Source organism: Heloderma suspectum, chromosome 3 (assembly GCF_057233095.1).
Source record: "Heloderma suspectum isolate Gila_16-S chromosome 3, 16-S_ref, whole genome shotgun sequence".
NCBI lineage: Eukaryota > Metazoa > Chordata > Lepidosauria > Squamata > Helodermatidae > Heloderma > Heloderma suspectum.
In genome coordinates this window covers 299,359,624-299,377,920 of record NC_139460.1, presented here as the reverse complement: position 1 = coordinate 299,377,920, position 18,297 = coordinate 299,359,624, and the positions used below count along the sequence as shown (strand labels likewise).

General features: G+C 40.3%; 1 protein-coding gene across 4 annotated transcripts in view; it reads left to right on the top strand.

Moving 5' to 3' along the window:
- The window catches only part of KPNA4 (karyopherin subunit alpha 4), a 42,780-nt gene that overhangs the window by 10,408 nt on the left and 14,075 nt on the right, over positions 1–18,297 (top strand). For 2 of the 4 annotated variants that reach the window (XM_084847407.1, XM_084847404.1), the window contains exons 2-9: positions 6,404–6,463; positions 8,634–8,678; positions 11,927–12,016; positions 12,095–12,124; positions 12,218–12,270; positions 14,005–14,100; positions 14,205–14,290; positions 17,433–17,519. In XM_084847407.1, coding sequence (XP_084703533.1) covers positions 8,637–8,678; positions 11,927–12,016; positions 12,095–12,124; positions 12,218–12,270; positions 14,005–14,100; positions 14,205–14,290; positions 17,433–17,519 — 484 coding nt within the window. In that variant the 5' untranslated portion in view covers positions 6,404–6,463; positions 8,634–8,636. The remainder of the gene's footprint in view (positions 1–6,403; positions 6,464–8,633; positions 8,679–11,926; positions 12,017–12,094; positions 12,125–12,217; positions 12,271–14,004; positions 14,101–14,204; positions 14,291–17,432; positions 17,520–18,297) is intronic. The other 2 variants (XM_084847406.1, XM_084847403.1) reach the window with 1 other exon arrangement.

Here is an 18,297-nt window from a genome sequence, read left to right as displayed (position 1 = left end):
CCACATCCGTAGTCTGAGTGAGAGAATGATGTATGTATCTTCAATAGTCAAAGGGTCACTTTCAACAGAAAAAAGGATTCTCAAGATGGCATCCCCAATAGCATACATATCGTATTAAGAAGAAGCCTCCCAGACTCGCTCATCTGAGCAGGCTGGGCAGCTTTCCCAAGAGAAGATCTAATGAAGCCACACAGCCTGCCATGTTGGGTGAAACGATGTGGAGTTTCCCCTCTGGCAAGTCTAGTAAGAGTTCGTATGAGAGATTACTGCTGTGTGTGAAATAATTAAATCCACTCTGCAACATTTTGCATGTCTTCTCTTGTCTTAGTGTATTATACTAATGGTCGGATGCCAATAGCAAAGTTGGAATCGGATTTAGGTAAGTTGTTCACATTTGGAGAGAAATTGACATGGTATTAAATTCATTTTTTAAGACATTGTAGTAAGTTAAAGTACAGAATGCATGTACTTGCAGAACATTAGTGGCTTTGTAATTTGAAAAAAGAGAAAACAGTTCACTGCAAATGCTATATGCATATGCCAGTCAGTTCATGTGATCTCTTCTCCCCCTACTTTGAGGGTGAAGTATCACATGAATTCGGCTGATCGGCATAGCACCTGTGTTGCACACTGCAGTGTGAGTTGTGTGTTGTGTGTGTGTGTGTGTAAGTAATGTGTACATGTGTATGAGCTGGCCTTTACTATCCCAGCCAGAGTTCTGATTAATTCTTGCATATTTACCCAAGGAAAAATTCCAGATTGGCACGTCTGCATAGTTTAATCATGGCTTCCATTAAATATATAACTGCAAAACATTTGTAGTTTTCAAATCTAAGAGTGGATGTTTTCCTGGGGCAATTAACAGTTTACTACAAACTAATAAAGACATCAGTAGCAAATTGGAAATTGGTTCATGTTTTAATCATTTATGAGTTGGTAAACTTGTGGTGCCTTTTCAGTAACTGTAGGAATTTGAGGCTTGAACTGGTTCAGTGTGTTTTCACCTCCAGCTCTTAAGACTTAAACAGACGCTGTACTGCATCGAATCAAGGGACTTCCTGCTCCATAGCAAGGATGAGGATACTGAATTTCTGCGAAAATATATATTGTGGCAGGTATTGCTTGTGGTCTCTACCTCATGCATGGGCTTGACCTGATGATGTACATCAGCCTTCCCCAACCCGGTGCTCTCCAGATGTGTTGGACCACAGTCACCACAGAAAATGCCTTGGTGACTAGGAATTATGGGATTTGTAGCCCAACACATTGGGAGGAGGGTAGAATGTTGGGGAAAGCTGGTATAGATCAATATAAAACATTTGTGATCAGTGTGGATGCTGTCAGTCTGGGGTCTTCTTCATTCTAATGGCATTGCCCTTGTCATGCTCAATGTTACATTTCACTGAAGTCTCAGTTTCTCCTGACGGTTGAGTTGAAAATTACTCTAAGATCTTTTAATTTTTTAATGAAACTTCTACGTTCTGTAGTTCTATACTGTGTTGCTGCTTATAACACAACAATTGAGATATTCTCTTTGGATTGCACTTTGCACTCAAATCACTCTGATGTAAGGGACGAATGGAGAAATACTTCATGGTGTTTTAGAACCAGCCTCCAGTGTTTAAGACAGGGGTGGGCAACATCTGAGGGTTGGGGGCCACATTGGTCCCCCTGGAAGCCTGAAGGGGCTGCACCCCTCCACCGATGGAAGTGGCTACTGCTGCTGAATTCCCAGCAATTTGGGGACTTTTTCTGGGAAACAAAGCATGGAGGGAGTACATGCCCTATTTCCAAGCAGAATCGTGCTCCAGACAGCTGTTTGATGAACTGTTGAAAGCTTGATTCTGCTGGGAAGCAAGGTGCATGCCTTGTTTCCCAGTGGAATTGCTATGATTTCAGCTGCCGGAACCAGGGGCCCAAACATCCATGGCAAGCCACATGTTGCCTACCTCTAATTTAATAGATTCTTTCACATTCCTAGGCCCCACCTCTACTCTACATAGGGTCAAAAAATATTAAAAACCTTAGGCAGCGGTATCAAATTTCTAGGCACTCTGGTGTCTAGGATTTTTCAGTTCCTCGCACAATATAATGATAGTTAGATTTACATAACACTTTAGTTCAGAGCATTTCACATATGTTCTCAGTAATCCCCAATTCTGCCCTTGTAAGGCCAGTTTTCTTATCTCCATATTGGAGATGTGGGGTGGGGGCTGAGAGAGAGTGGCTTGTGTATGGCCAAGGCAGGATTTGAACTAGGGACTTTTCTTAGCCACTACAATATGCCAGCTCTGATGCAGACAGTTAAAACATGTTTCTCAAATGGTGAGGAGATATTCATTAATCCTTTATTCTTCTCTTTTTGATTAGTTCCTTGCAGTAACGCAGAAGAGCCTATTGTTGCTGCGTTTGAATGTGGAGTTGGAGAGGAGGAGAAAGACTAGGTTTTACAGTGACTTGGTTCTCACAATCACAGCAACTTAAGCAAGCCATGGTGGCATTTAAGCCTGGTTGTGTGCTGGACATCATTTGCCTAATTACCCGCCCAAGTGTGGCTTGTCGTGTCATCTGAATCCAGTCGGTGTGGCGTGTTAGAGGGGGAAACAACCTTCAAATAGCACAACAACAACTCAGGTTTAAGGTGATTGTGCAGATCAGGGCACTCTGTGCTTATGTTAAGAAGGAAGTGTATCAAAACCTTCAGTGGCACCTGTGAAGGGGTTCCCAACGTGGTGCCCATGGGCACCCAATTTCCCTCCATTTTTTAAATATACTTACATGGCTCTGTATGAAATGCATACAGTGTTAGAGCAATTGGACATAGGCTTCAACAAAAGTGGACAAAATATCCAAATAAGTATCCATTTGAAGGTAGTGTCTCTATTCCAGCCATTTAAATATATTGAAAGCCTTGTAAAGTTCTCAGTTCATTACATTACAGAAAGTCAGTGTTTATCTTTCCAATGTTGTTATATCAGTCTTTTAGCTGTCAAAAGGGTGCAGAGAATGCATTTACGCTGACTGTTTGTTAATTTTCATGAAGCAGGTAAAAAGAGTGTGTACATCAGTGAATATTAAAGACTGTTCCAGAACAAAATTTATCTGTGTAATAATAACCTCCCCCGCAAAAGACGCAACTACTGAATATTGCCAAAACATATGTTTAAAAGAAGCATTAGGTGTATCGTCCTGTCAGCAATTAGCTGAATTAGACAATCTCTTATTAAAGAGATGTTGTAGTGTCCAATAGACATAAAACAAAAGTTTTTCCTGAATAAGACACAGCCTATGTTCCATAGATGGGATAGCTAGATGCCAAAGCAGCGATCCACTGATTAGGCATTTCACAGTGGTGCCCAGAGCAGTTTTTTAAATTCCCAAATGTGTCCATGGGTCCAAAAAGTTTGGGGGCCACTGCTTTATTGTGTGCAATATCCTAAATTCTGATCTGATGTATTCATTTTCATTGTTGTCCCTTCTGAGTAATGTAGATGCAGGAGAGCAACATGGTTTTAGCATTAGCACTTCTGTGTATGTTCAAACAATTCTTAATTGAATTTAAAAGCTACAGCTTTTAATATATATTCTGCTATCTTAGAAACTGGTTTGTTACAGTAGTTTATGTTGCATATGTTTCAGACTCATCTGTTCAATCTTGTAATACGTATTTGGGCACATCCTCTCCCCCACCTACTTCTGTATAGATAATTGTGTCTTTTTCGTCATATTTTTAAAAATGATCATCTAGCTGCCTTTTGAAGATCCTGGAAACAAACGGGTTCTCATTGCTGAGAGAAGAAAGTTCTGCATGAATTGACTGGAAACTTAAGACCAGTTCAGATCATCACCTACACCAGGAGTGTGGAACCTCTTTCAGCCCAAGTGCTGAATTCAGTTTTGGAGAAGCTCTTGGGGCCTGCATTTTAGTGGTGGTTGGGGTGAAAGGTAAAAGGGGTGAGGACAAAACTCCGGTATATTTAAGCTTAAAGCTACTACTTCCAGTAACTAAGGCTTTGGAAAGACATTTCAATTGTTTAGAATGAGGGGGCAGTGATGTTGGGCAGAAAATTTTCTGTGAAATATTTTCCAGTGCTTTATTTTTCTGTGGAAAGTTTTTCGTTTTATACGTTCATTAGTAGCAATGAATGGGTGCCAATTGTGAACACAATATTAGACAAGGTTGGCTGTTTCAAAGCTGTAATTCATGTTTTTTATGTGATTATCTCTAACAAGTTTGTGAGAGGGTGTGTGTATGTTTCAGTGTGAAATGGAGCTAATAAGTAATAAGTGAAACTGGATGTGCCCTAACAACCTCAGTGGAAGAGAGCTGAACTCTGTTGAAATTGTTGAGTTGTTGTCAACATATCTTCCACTGCAATATGAGTTGCTAAAATTAAGTAGTGCAGCTTTCCCCAACCTGGTGCCCTCCAGATGTTTTGGAGTATGACTTCCAGCATCTCCGGCCAGCCATGCTAACTTAAACATGCTGAGGGTTGTAATCCAAAATATCTGGAGACACCAGGTTGGGGAAGCCTGAATTAGTGGGTCAGCAATTTTCAGTACCTTTGTGTCTTTCTTACATTTAAACTATAAGGGACATACATGCTATTGTTTTTAATTTTTTACAAGTATTCTATTACAAATGTCTACATAATATAATATTTAAATCACAGTAAGTGTGCTTTATTTTTTCGCTCAGATATTTCAGGTCAAATACCTGTGGTTTATTGGGACAAAAAAAATTAACATGGCATAGTTTTGTTAGCTTTCTTGTTTATTTTACTTGTATTTAGTATACATGCTAAATTAAATCATTTTCCAGTGATTTTCCAATGTGGATGACTCTATGCTCTTGCCTAATTTGCATTGGCAACACTTCCAGTTCATAATTTTCCAGAAAACACACATCAGTGGGGGAAACATGGAAAAGCCAGGAAACCACCAAACATTTGTGGTCGGGGAAGAGGCTGGCCATCTGGGGAACATTGGAGGGCCGTATTTGTCCTGCGGGCCTGAGATTAAACATTGCTGACCTAAACCATGGTCATGACTATAAACAGTCCTCAGGCTTGCACACTCCCCTCCCCTCTCTCCTGCACTTGAGAGAGAAGTGAAAACTGCTTTTGCTTTAGAAGAACAAACTGCAGTTCTGTGTTCTATACAAACTCTGGTAACTGTGGTTTGTTCTAAAGTTAGTTAACAATCCAGGACATCAAACCATGGTTTGTACAGAACACAAAACTGTAGTTTGTTCTTCTAAACAGAAAGTGGACATTTTCACTTTCCCCTCATATGCAAAGGATCGTATTCAATTAGAGAAGTTGGAATTAACAGCAAAGCAGGGAAACAGTTCATTCCTTTTGTCATAGATTCTATAGGCTAGGGGGGAGGCAACCTTTATGGGCCTCAGGCACATTTGACAATATGAGAAACACTCCTGCACAGCACCACAAAGTGGCTGCCGTGGGAGGCATGGGTTATCACAACAGAGATGTAACCTGTTCAGAAGACTAAGTATAAGGCAGAGATGGGGTCTGACCCCAACACACTAAACAACTTGTTTGAACCCACAGTTGTCAGGGCCAGTAGAACCTGTTTTGTAAAGACAAACTCATTCTCTGACCCACTGCTCTCTCTGCCAGCCAACTCATTCTCTCCTATCTCTCTCACTCAGGATCACCACCCATACACTGGGCTGATTTGCACGATCAAAATAAGCCTCCGTGGCTTATTTAAATTTCAGTTTGTGCCAGGCACGGCTTGTTGTGGTCTCTGAATCTGGACGGCATGGCTTGTTGAAGGGAAAGTAACCCTATAACAGCCCAGTCATGGCCTGATTTAAAAGTTTTGATCATGCGAACCAGGTGAGTCTCTCACACCCTGGCCCAGCAGCCTTAGACACCCCCCCGCCTCTCTCATGCACCCCATGTATCATCCATGCATACATATGTACACCTGTCCCACCCTTCTTCAGCACATGGAAAACTTCACTTACTGTTTTTCAGGATCTCTTAGAAATCCCTAAACACTCTCTCTCTTTTTTGCATGCATGCAACCCCCATCCATTCAGGGTTACAAACACACAACCCTCTCCAGCTACCCAGGTTGCTCCCAACTGCTTCCCTCAGGTCCTGCTGGCTTCGTGCTGCTCTACTTTCCCCCCTCCGTGCTGTTTTCCTGCTGGCTTCCTTTTCCCCCAGCTGATGGTAACTGCTCTCTTTAGCTGCCCCCGCCGCCCAGGTAACCAGACAGAAGTAACAGGAGTCCTTTTTTCTCCCCTCCCCCCCAACCTTTTCTTGGTGACCAGGCACCCTGAAGAGGAAAGCATTGGCCTGCAGCCACCCACCATCTTGATTTCCTAAGAATTTTTCTGTGGCCCATATGTGGCCCATCTCATTTATAGGAAATGAAGATGGCAGTGACTGGAGGCTCTCACTTTGCTCTGAAGTGATTCCAGCTGCTGGTAAGAAAATTTGTTACTTTGGGAGGGGTACGGCAGGGGTCGTATAAAGAGGTGTCTGTAGGTGAACTGGTGCACACGGGCACTACATTGCCTGCCGCTGTCACATAGAGAATTAGATAAAGAAACATAGTTTATTAACACATTGTTAAACTGTTTTTAAAACATGTTAAAATTAGTGCTACCTTCTTTCTCATATAGAATGATGCATGCAAGTAATGTATAATGCGCATAAAATGAAAGAAAAAATGATTCAGGCTTATGGTTAACCAGGTGTAACTTGATTGTTTCAATCCTTAAATACTTGCTTGTCTTTCATCAGGTATTTTTAATGCTAAATATTCAATTTTAAGTCTTCGGACCAGTTCAGACAACTGCGATTGTACAGTTTTCATGTTACGAAATTTGGAACCTACCCATACTCCACGTTCAGCATCTAGGGTCCTCCTCCAGGTGCCTCCTCTGAGGGAAGCTCAGAAGGTGGCAACAGGAGAGAGGGCCTTCTCAGTGGTGGCCCCCCCCCTTCTGTGGAATGAACTCCCCAGTGAGGTCCACCTGGCGCCAGCATTTGTTATCTTTTCAGTGCCAGGTTAAGACCCATCTCTCTTCCCAGGCATTTGGCAGCACATGACAAGTTTTAATCGGTCCTGGATATGTCTTTAGCTATGGCTGACTGTTCAAAGTTGTTTTTAGTTATATGTTATTTGTGTATATCGTCTGTGTGCTTTTATGTAAATGGCTTTTAAACTTCGTATATTGTATTTTAATGTTTTAACTTCTGTAAACCACCCAGAGAGCTTCAGGTATGGGGCGGTATAGAAATGTTTAATAATAATAATAATAATAATTGGACAACACTCAGCAATCTATAGTTACAGTATTTAGGAAGCTTTTTGTTGCCAGTTAACTGTCTGTAGCTGATTGATAAACTTCAAACAAAGGATATACTAATCATTGTTTTAGATTTAGGCACTTTTGGTGGGGATGCAAGAGAGGGCTTTCTTGGTGGCTGCTTCCAGGTTCTGGAATTCCCTTCCCGGGAAGGCTAGGTTGGTTCCCTCTCCGGTGTCCTTCCACAAGCACGCAAAGATGTTTTTATTTAGAGTGGCCTTTGGCATGTAAGCTGGTCTGTTGCTGAAGGGGACTTTAATTGGTTGGGTGCTGTTTGTGTATTTTATAGTCTTTAATAATGTTTTAAATTTGTTTTATGTTAAGTTTTAATTAAAATTTTGTTTCTCGTCTGTATTTTATTATTGCCAGCCAATTTGAGCTCCATTTTTGGCAGAAAGGCAGGATATAAAATAATAAATAGATGACATTGATCTTTGGCTTTCTATTAGCAAGAATTAGTAAGGGAAAAAATTGGATCAATTTTTATTTAAAAAATGTGTTTCTTCTAAAATTACATCAAAATATAACATTGTCTTAAATAAAAGCAATCTTTGTTAAAGGGAAGTATTGCTAAAGATTTTAAAATCTTAATAGTTACATAGTTACATATACCTTTCAGGCTAGATAAGATCAATTTTGAATCATACCTTTGAGAAGACAACTCCTTTCTCAAAAATTATTAAATGCCTAAATCTGTGAATTCTTCTAGATATCTGTATACGAAGCTTTTTAATGTATTTGCCTTATGTAATATTTTTGCTTGTTAACTTTTAAGTGCACATTTGACCTTGAATAATACAATCTCATACCAGTTCATTGCACAAATAACTCTTTGACCTGAGTGATAGGCGCTTTACTATCCAACCATCTTTCTATGGATACCATCCACATCATCTTGCCCATGCATTTTGATAGCTTACCTGAATACACTGTGAACCTGCTTGTACCTTTGTGTGTTTTCCCTTTAATAGAATTATTATTCTACTTAATTACATTTTCAAATTGCTAATTATTTCCTGTTAAGCACTTTTGGTTCATTACATGGCATTTCACAAAAAGACATCTTACATTGTTTTGAGGGAGACATGGTCATTTCCTTGGTAGCCTTCCCAGCAATTCTGGTAAAACTATTCTTTTTGAATCCTTGGCACTTGTATGCTTTGAATTCATATGAGTAATAGTTTGAAGAACCCCAAATTCAGATGTAGGTTTCAGACAGGTTAGCGGTGCCTTGGTAAACATTGGGAGTAGGGTGTAACTGTCTTGTATTTGAACTTTACAGACTATGAGAAGACAGCGAAATGAAGTTGTTGTGGAATTAAGAAAGGTAAAGCGATTTAATACTTTTATCATCTAATTTTAGGAGTACTCAAGCCTTTCCTTATAGGGAAGGTGCATCAAATCCTTGACTGTTTTAGTTGCCCTTTTCTAGCTCTCTCGTATCCTTTTTAAATGTGACCAGAAACTGTATGCAGTATTCTATAAGTGACTGTACCATTGAAGGAGTCTGGAGCTGATGCCTGCTCTTCTGCTCCTTCGGGTGCTTTTTTGTAGGATTTTCCTGAATAGTTTTCTGTTGGCTGAACTTCTACTTGTCCCTGTCATCTGGACTTTCCCAGCCATGCTTATCTTTCAAATTGGTAGCTAGTTACAGTACCTCTATCTAACTTCACATGAAGCATTTGAGCTCTGCTGTTACTGCTGTTTAAATATGTACCTCTGTTTTCTGTGCATCATGGCTTTCTTTAAGCTCTATACATTGGTGTAGTTATTTGCTGAAGTTATTTCCTGGCTCTGCAGTGGACCTCTTTTGTTTTGCTTTATATCACTGGCTGTTACACTCATGTCCTGCTTGTGGGTTTCCATGGGCAGCTGGTTGGCCACTGTGTGAATAGAATGCTGCACTAGATGGACCCTTCGTCTGATCCTGCATGGCTCTCTTTATGTTCCTGCTATTTTTTCCTTATGTAGGTAAAGGTTATGCTTTTAATTCAGCAAGCAGAGCAAGGAAAAAGCTTCTTAGAAATAACCTGAATATGTTTATTCAATGTATCCAGAGATCTTGGCTCTTACTTTAAAAAAACATGTTCCTGCATAATTGGAAAAAAACCTTTGGAAATATGTGGACAGTTATGTATGCTAACTGAAGAAGGTAGATCAGGGTATACTGGCAAACCTCTGCGTGATTTGCAAAGATTTCTCTGTTGTTTAACAATAGCAGCAACAAAATGACTCTGCTCCCTTGATTTGAATTATACTGAAATAAAGAAAGCTTGGGGTAACCAGGAGTGAATTTTTGAATAGGAGGACTGTGAGCTCTGTTCAGCTTGGGTGCTTAAAAAGAAATTCCTGGGTTCAGAATTCTTTGATTCTAAGAGCGGAGTCCTATGGCTGCTAGACAGCGGCTAGTCGGCCAGAGGATTGGTCAGTTTCTGGGATCTGACCTTGGGGCCTGTGCTCTGAGGTCAGTTCTTGAAGAAATGCCTCCCTGCCCCTCCCCTGCTGCCTTGTAGGCAGTATGGAATGTCTCCAGGCTTGTAAGAGCAGTGTGGAGTGGAGCAAAAGGGGGCGTTCCTGGGGGCAGGGAGTGCAGAAGTGCTGGTACAATGCTTCCTATGTGTCGTTGTATTGCCCCGGCCATGGGCTGCTAAGTTTTGGAGGTGCCAGGATCGACTCTGAACACAGAGCCAAGGGGTACGATGGGTCTTATACTATATATGTTAGCAGTGAGGCAGCATGGCAGCAGTAAGTGTTAATTAGCATTCATCTGCAACTTTCCCATTATAGGCTAATGGCTGTTTCTTCAGCCTTATGTTCTCAAGCCTCATTGGAGGCCAGGCTGTCTTGCAACATTTGTCTAGTTAACAGCCTCAGATCTTGTTCTTTCTCCAGCTCATCCTTGAGCTTTTCTGCTTTCTCTCTCCATTCTGACTCCTTCTGCCTGACAGTTTGCAATGCTGTCACCAAAAGCCATGCCAGAGTTCCTGCACTCTGTGCCTCCTTAGCATTGGAATCTCTGCACTTTCCCAGCTGCAGAGATTCCAGTGCAGTTTCCAGAGCCACTGGTGTGCAGTCCTTCTTGATCTCTGGGCATGCTCCTGGTCTGCTTAGGACCACCAATTGCTTTGTGACTGGATCCCACAGCTCCACCTGCTGACAGCCCAGGAGTCAGTTTTGCACGCCGACAACCGCATCCTCCTTCCCTTTGAATCTGAACATATCAGGTCTCTTAGCACCGTGCGCCAATTGTATGCCCTGGCTATGGGCTGCTAAGGGTTGGAGGTGCTGAGATAATGATAAGCCAGATTCAGGTTTGCTTACAAGGAGACTTTATTGAGTACTTGCAATACACAGGTGTATCCAGTGGTTGGATCAGACAGCTTCTCTGAACACAGAGCCAAGGGGTACAATGGGTCTTACATTATACATGTTAGCAGTGAGGCAGCATGACAGCTTCAAGCGCCTACATTGTATTCCTTTCGGCGCCAGGTGAAGACCTTTTTATTTTCCCGGGCATTTTAGCTTTCTAAATTTTTATCTTTGCTGTTTTAAATCTGTATTTTAAACTCCTGCACTGCTGCTAGGTTTCATTGTGGTTGTATTGTTATATTGTGGTTTTAATGTTCTATATATTTTAAATTGTTTTATTGTGTGTTGTTTGGTTTTAATTTTTGTGAACCGCCCAGAGAGCTTCAGCTATTGGGCGGTATAGAAATGAAATAAATAAATAAATAAATAAATAGTGTTCATCTGCAACTTTCCCAGCGTAGGCTAACAGCCCCACCTCAGAGGGGAAACAATCAGAACTTTCCCAGCACAGACCTGTAAATAGAGCCTAAACAGAGCCTCACTTCTCAGTCCTTCCTAGGCCCTGATAAGATAAACGGTAGCTCATTAGCATGGAATGTGCTGAGGCAGCGATATCGACCTTTGACTCATCTCACAAGCTCAGAGGCCCGCTAGCAAGGAATTGCACTTAATAATGAACCAAAGCAAAGCATTATGGATCTCTAGGCCCCTCTAAAACTACAGGTGACTTGGTTACAGTCCTGGGGCCATTGCAATTGTCCGGCCTTCCCCCCCCCCCCCCGAGGTCCTGTAGCAAGACAGCCAAAATCGGCCGTCTAGCTGTGACTGCAGGGTGGCCAGAGTGTGGAGGAGAAGATCCCCTCTCCGCTCCGCCTGCCTTGCATTGGATAGGCGCTCTGGGTTCGGAGGTGACTGCCTATCCCAATAGGATTTCTCCCTCTGCGCTTGTCTTTTGCACCCAGCTCCAGGTGGTAGACTTTCTAGTAAAAACTGAAGTAGATCATGCAAGCCTGAACACTGCCCACCTGTGATCTAGTGTAAAAATAATAAAGTATGGATAAAATGTGACTTTACAACAATATGAATAAAACATATCTTGCAGCATTTCATACATTCTTAAAATATTTTTCTTGCTCTTTTCCATTTTTATGTTAAGTTATGTATTGACAAGGCTTTTGCATATTACAGATTTGTAATATATTTTTAAAGCAATGGGAAAAGCAAATATATTTGCCAGAATGTAATTTTATATTTTGTACTTAAAAGAACAAGAGAGATGAGCATCTGCTAAAGAGAAGAAATGTACCTCATGAAGATATCTGTGAAGATTCTGATGTAGATGGTGACTTCAGAGTGGTAAGGATTGGTACACTATGAAACACAACCATATATGTCTTTTAGAAAGCATTTCTAACACTTTGATATCTGTTGCAGCAAAACACATCTCTGGAAGCAATAGTGCAGGTAAATATCTTGCCCACTTCTACTTTTTAAAACTTGTTTACTTCGTAAAAGTCCTGAATTCAAAAGTTATTTATTTATTTATTTATTTCACAGAATGCTTCAAGTGACAACCAAGGTATCCAGTTAAGTGCAGTGCAAGCTGCAAGGTAAGAGAAACATTCACTTAGCTGTTTTGTTTTTCCATGGCAGTTTCCCATGGTAGTTCAGTTTATTAATGGAAATTATTATTGTACCATATTGGTTCTGCTGCTGCCCTTAAGGTGACTATATAAATACGAATTGATGAAATGGGTAGTTGACAGATTTCTCTTGCAAAACAGATTTGAGAACAAGTTGGTCAGGTTGGTGTTTCATATGTAAAAATGGATGGAAATGGGAATCTGGCATTCTTTTCACAAAATGCCAGAAGGGACTGAACATAAGGATAATGACAATTAGGAGATTTTTTAAACATCTTCAACTTGTTGTCCTTTGACAAATACTTAATTCTGTTAGGCTTGGGTGTGTGACCAAAAACGAGTTGGTCAAGTTACTGATCAAATATTGTCAAATTATTCAGCTATGTTAGATAATGTTTCTGTAATTTAGGAGGATTCACTGAATCATTTTTGCTTTGGTTTTTATCTTGGAACACTAGGGTCAGTCTGCAGTTACATTTCTTACAAATTAAAAGGAATAAAGCAAAGTAACAGCGGGTATTTTAAAAAGCCGGTCTTGAAAGACAGTTGTACTAAGTAGACAGCAAGCCAGTTCTCCAAGCATCAGTGGCATCAGCTTGGACATTTTTTTCCACCTCCATCTGTATTTTCACATTCATCATTAGCATGGCCCTGACTACTGCAGGGCATGGGGAAAGCAGCCCTCACTCCTGCCCTTGCTGACACATGACATCTAATGAAATAAAAAAAAAAGGTAAGCTGTCACACAGTAGCATTCATAGGATTCATGGAATATTTGATAATATTTGACCAATCGTCTGGCATGCCAACTCTTCCTTCTAAACTTTTAAACTTCCTTTTTGATTAGGATTTAAAATACCTTAAAACCTGGTTCGCACATAATGCTAACCTATGGTTTATTTCACCCAGCCTTCCTCAACCTGGTGCCTTCCATGTGTTGGACTGCAGCTCCCATAATTCCCAGTTAGCAGTGGGAGGGCACCAACTTGGGGAAGTCTTATTTAATCCATGGGTTGTTGAATTCCGGGTTGTCGTGATGTGTGAACCCAGAACTGTGGGTTGTTGAATTCCGGGTTGTCGTGATGTGTGAACCCAGAACTGTGGGTTGTTCATGGGTTGTTTCACCAGTTTACAGAGGCAGCAGGCAAGAGTGGTAAAAAAAACAACAACAACCAGCTGTTCTACATGCCAGTACTACAGCTGCAAAAGCATTCGGGATACAGGGAGGGAATAGGTAAAGGAGGAGGGGAACAAACAACCCAGGGATTGAGAAAACAAACCCCACGGTCTGTTAGATCATCTGCCAAACAAACCCTGGGTAGGGCAACAAATGTGTGAACCAGATCTAAAAGTCAAATGGGCACTTTGTTTGCCTTTGTGAATCTTCAGTATTTTCTTTAAGGCACTTTGGACATTGGGATAGAGTTCACAAACCGTATGAAGGAAAAAAATAAGAGAATGTGTTTTTTAAAGTGTAGATCAGAATAACTGGTTTAATTTACATTTTAGGAGATCATAACTGAAAAAAATGTCATAATTCCTGCCATCCTTTTTAGTCTTTACATTAATATAAAGAGAGGAAACTGCTGAAATCCTAGGTAGCTATTATCAACCTTTTTGAATATAATCATTGAAAGTCCAGATGGAGCCACCTGAACTTTGCATGCAAATTTGATTTACATTCCATATATTTCTAAACAGAAAACTACTCTCCAGTGATCGCAACCCACCAATTGATGACTTAATAAAATCGGGAATATTACCCATATTAGTGCACTGTCTTGAGAGAGATGACAAGTGAGTATGTGCCTTTAAGGAACAGTTCTTCACAGAAGCAAGTATTTGGAACTATTGAAGTAAAACTAAAACTCTTCTGTGGGTTTTTTGTTTTGTTTTGTTAGTCCATCTTTACAGTTCGAAGCAGCATGGGCACTGACAAATATTGCATCTGGAACCTCTGAACAAACGCAGGCTGTAGTTCAATCCAGTAAGTTAATCAGTACTTAATGCATTCACATATACATGTAACTTCTGCAAAAAAAAAAACAAAAAACACCTTATTGATCAAGTAAAACTATACAGTATTCAATTTCGTGCTCAAGAATGTTCATCAATGCATACTGCTGAGTTGCTCCTTTTCTGCCAGGGGTGGGGAACCTCTGGCTTGTGAGCCAGGAGCAGCCCGTGGCGGATTCCCAAAGAGCCCATTGCCTTTCCTCCCCAGCCCCCCTTGCCCCCCTAACTGAGCTGCTGATGGAGGGACAGATTGCTGTGTTCCTCTCCTGGCATCCCATCACATTTCCATGCTGGGTTCTGTGAAATGGAAGCTTTTCTCAATGCCCAGCATGGAAGACAGATGGAGGAAGAGATTGCTCTGAGCTGTGGTGAGTCTGAATGATGGGGTGTATGGGTATGTGTATGTGTGGGTGGATGGATGGATGATTGTGAGATGTGTGTGAATAGGATGATCCTGCCCATCACCAGTATGTGGCCTGTGCCCACTTTGCTCCAAGGGAATACATTTTTTGACTTAGTAAAGGTTCCCCACCCATGTTTTATGCAATAGCCAGGATAGGTGAAATTTAATTGTCAACTATAGCCAAGTCGCTAACAGTACATGAAATCATCTTCTACGAGTTCTGTCTCTCCTCTGGCAAGAAGTATCAGAAGTATATAGCTGCTTTTGTTCTTAGTTTCTCAGACTTAATTCAGCTGGGTTTTCAAATTAGAAGAAATTTCTTCTGGGAACTTGCATTTCAATACCAAAGCCATCAGCTCGTTTCTGGATTTTCACTCCTTAATTTTAACTTCGTCCCTGGATGTACTTCCTAACATTATGCTGAAAAAGGAGGAAAAGATGTGTACTCAAATGTCCAGTATGCCTTATTGAAATTAAACTTGAACAGCATTAAAGATGTTCCGTTTCCACGATCAGGAATATTTGGAAGTAATTAATTGTCTTGGAGATAGTGATGGCATTAGCACGTAATGTTAACCATGGTTTAGCATTAGAAGGACAAGCTTCAGTGAGCCTTAGGCTCACGAGATACTCTCTCCTACCATGTGGCCGCATGGAGGAGTTTGGAAGTTTTTGCTTCCATTTCAGATCATGACATCTAAAGCCAGAGAATTTATAGTTTATGAAGCTGGCTTGTTTTCACTAACCATAGTTAAGATTAAGCACAGGAGAGAGTTCAAATGTAATGCTAAACTGTTGTCAATCTAAAGCAAAAAGCTTCTGCTCTTGCAGCCATGCTGAGGTAGGAGAGGGAAAATAGGAGAGGGAAGGGGGAGCAGCAAGTGAACCCAAGGCTCACCGCAGTTCATCCTTGTAATAATAAAACATGGTTTAACATTACTTGCAAACCAGGTCATAGTCTCCTGTTTTTAAAGTACTTTCGATGTTTTATGTATTATGAAATGAGATTGACTTATTAAAGCACTCTTGATAAAGACATTGTAGTCTTGACTTCTCACCAAAATTCTAGTTCTGAGTGTGTGAATTGCTTTTATAAATACAAAATCAAAAGAAAATCTCTAATACTATCTACTGCATATATGACATTTTTCAACATACTGGAAACAGTTGCATAAGATGGGAAATCTAAATGTAATTTGTAAAAGGAAATCCTTTATATAATGTAGACATTAATCCTTGATGCCTGCAAGGTTTTAGTTGCCTTAAACTGCTGAAGCATTGGAGTAGGGTTTTTTTTTTGTTGCAAATAATTAAACAGTTCTGCTATTGTTATTTTTAGGAACGGGATGTTGATTTCTGCCCTGATACAAATTTTACCTTTGGAAGCTCATTGTTCTTAATGTATAACTTAACTTTTTTACAGATTGACCTGGTTTGCATGACATGGCACAGCTCATTGTAGGTTATTTCACCCATGGTGCCTGCGGGCGCCACTTTGTATATCCAGCCCCCACTTGGGGGTTGTCATGTCATGCAATCTTGGCATGCATGGGTTATGTGAGGGTTAAACATGATCTGTTCTTGGGTTACACGAGGGTTGTTTAACCCTCGCATAACCCACTCTCACCGGGTTCGCATGACACAATAACCCCCCAAGCAGTGAATGGATATGCAAAATGGCAGCCCCACACTCCACAGCCTCACCATGGGTGAAATAACCCACATTGGGCTGTCGTGTCATGTGAACTATCCCACTGAGTATTCAGCAGTAAAATTCTAGTTCATTACCATTCAGTCATGTAAAACAGGTGTGTGGTATTAGATTAACATTTGCAATCCCCCCCTCTCCATTGCATTTGTGAAAATTTAGGGAAGTTCATAAAAGTGTGTTTTTAAAATATGTAGGTATAAATACAGAGTGTTAAAACAGTTTCTACATTGGGTAATGCTTTTACCAGAAAAAGCTTGCTACCCTTGACTTGTGCTTGCAAATTCCAAAGATCTCAATAGATTTATTACTCTCTTTAACGTTTCTGGAAGATTGCATCTTTGATCTTGGAACATCTCGGTGTTACATAACTGTGTAGATAACTATTAAAGTATTCACTTAAGTTGCAGATCATGACAGCTTTTCAGAAATCGGGCCGGGTTTTTTGATCTGCACAAAAGGCAATATTTTATAAACAGCTTATTCAGAAATAGGATATGCACATACAGTGGCTTTTAAAGATAAAAAATATAGATAAGAACTTGGACTTGCACTGTGGTTGGAATTTAGTATCTGCATATTCAAAACTATGCTATAGAAGATAAGTTCTGCTTTTGTGGCATTGCAGAATTGGAGTAGCAATGAGGAGAGGCATATGATTGACCAGCTTAAAGGCTTACACTAAGAGTACCTTCAGCCATTAAGCAAATACAAAGTGAGTTCCAGACATGGGGACAGTTTATGCATCCCATTTGGTAGGCAAGATTTGAAATATCTATTTTGAACATTATAGTACTGTAGGGGAAGTTAGGAGCAAATAGCACAACATGCACATCATACATAGCTTAATAGATATGATTCGTAATCTTCTGTGATTGATTAGAGGCATTTTAGATACTTCAGGATTTAAAGTTTATCTTAAATATTTCTAACATACTTTAACTAAAAGCTGTAAGTACGAAAGAAACAGTTGTTTTAGTGATATATTTCTTTATTTTGCAGATGCTGTTCCGCTTTTTTTGAGGCTGCTGCATTCGCCCCATCAAAACGTTTGTGAGCAGGCAGTATGGGCTTTAGGCAATATCATAGGTTTGTTTCTTTCCATGTAAAAACTCCAGCCTGCGTTTGACACTGAAAACTAATGAATTGCCTAGACTTGTACCACAATATGAAAACTAGTTCTGCCCAGAAATGCCTTGTCTATAATCCTACTTTTTCTTTTGTGTGTCCCAAAAACATCTTTTAGTCAGGCATGTGAAAGTTCAGGCAAGTAAAATCATGTAGAAAAATATAAAATGAGTTATTCAGGTCATGGTGTGCTTATGTCAGTATTAATCACATAGCAAGCAAAATTCCCAGCTTGGTCTAACATCTCATATTAGGCACTGCAACTATGTATACCCAATAAATGATTTATCTTTTTGTGTAATGAGCTATATTCTTTAAATTGCTACAGTGATGACTCTCAAGTATATATTTTGTCTAGTAAAGGAGTAAACAATTCTAAGATGCTTATATTTCTATCTTTAAAGTGTCTATATTCTGCCAGATGTGAGCTTCCTATGACCTGTACCTGATTTTATATGCATTGCAAAATTGGGCAAGACATGGTGCAAAAGGTCTTATGGTAGTGTAGGATAGCTAGTGATGGTAGAGTACCCTGTGTAACAAAATACTTAGGATATTCTGCTATCATACCAGCTTGACACAGATATGACTGCAGTCTGCAAGAGTTCAAGTTGTATACTGGCAGACTTGGGAACGTGGCAGAGGTGGGACAGAAGAGTAGTGACACCAAGCACAATATGTGTTAATAGAAACATGAACTTTCCATCTGCCAAGGCACTGATACAAATATTTGCTTGAA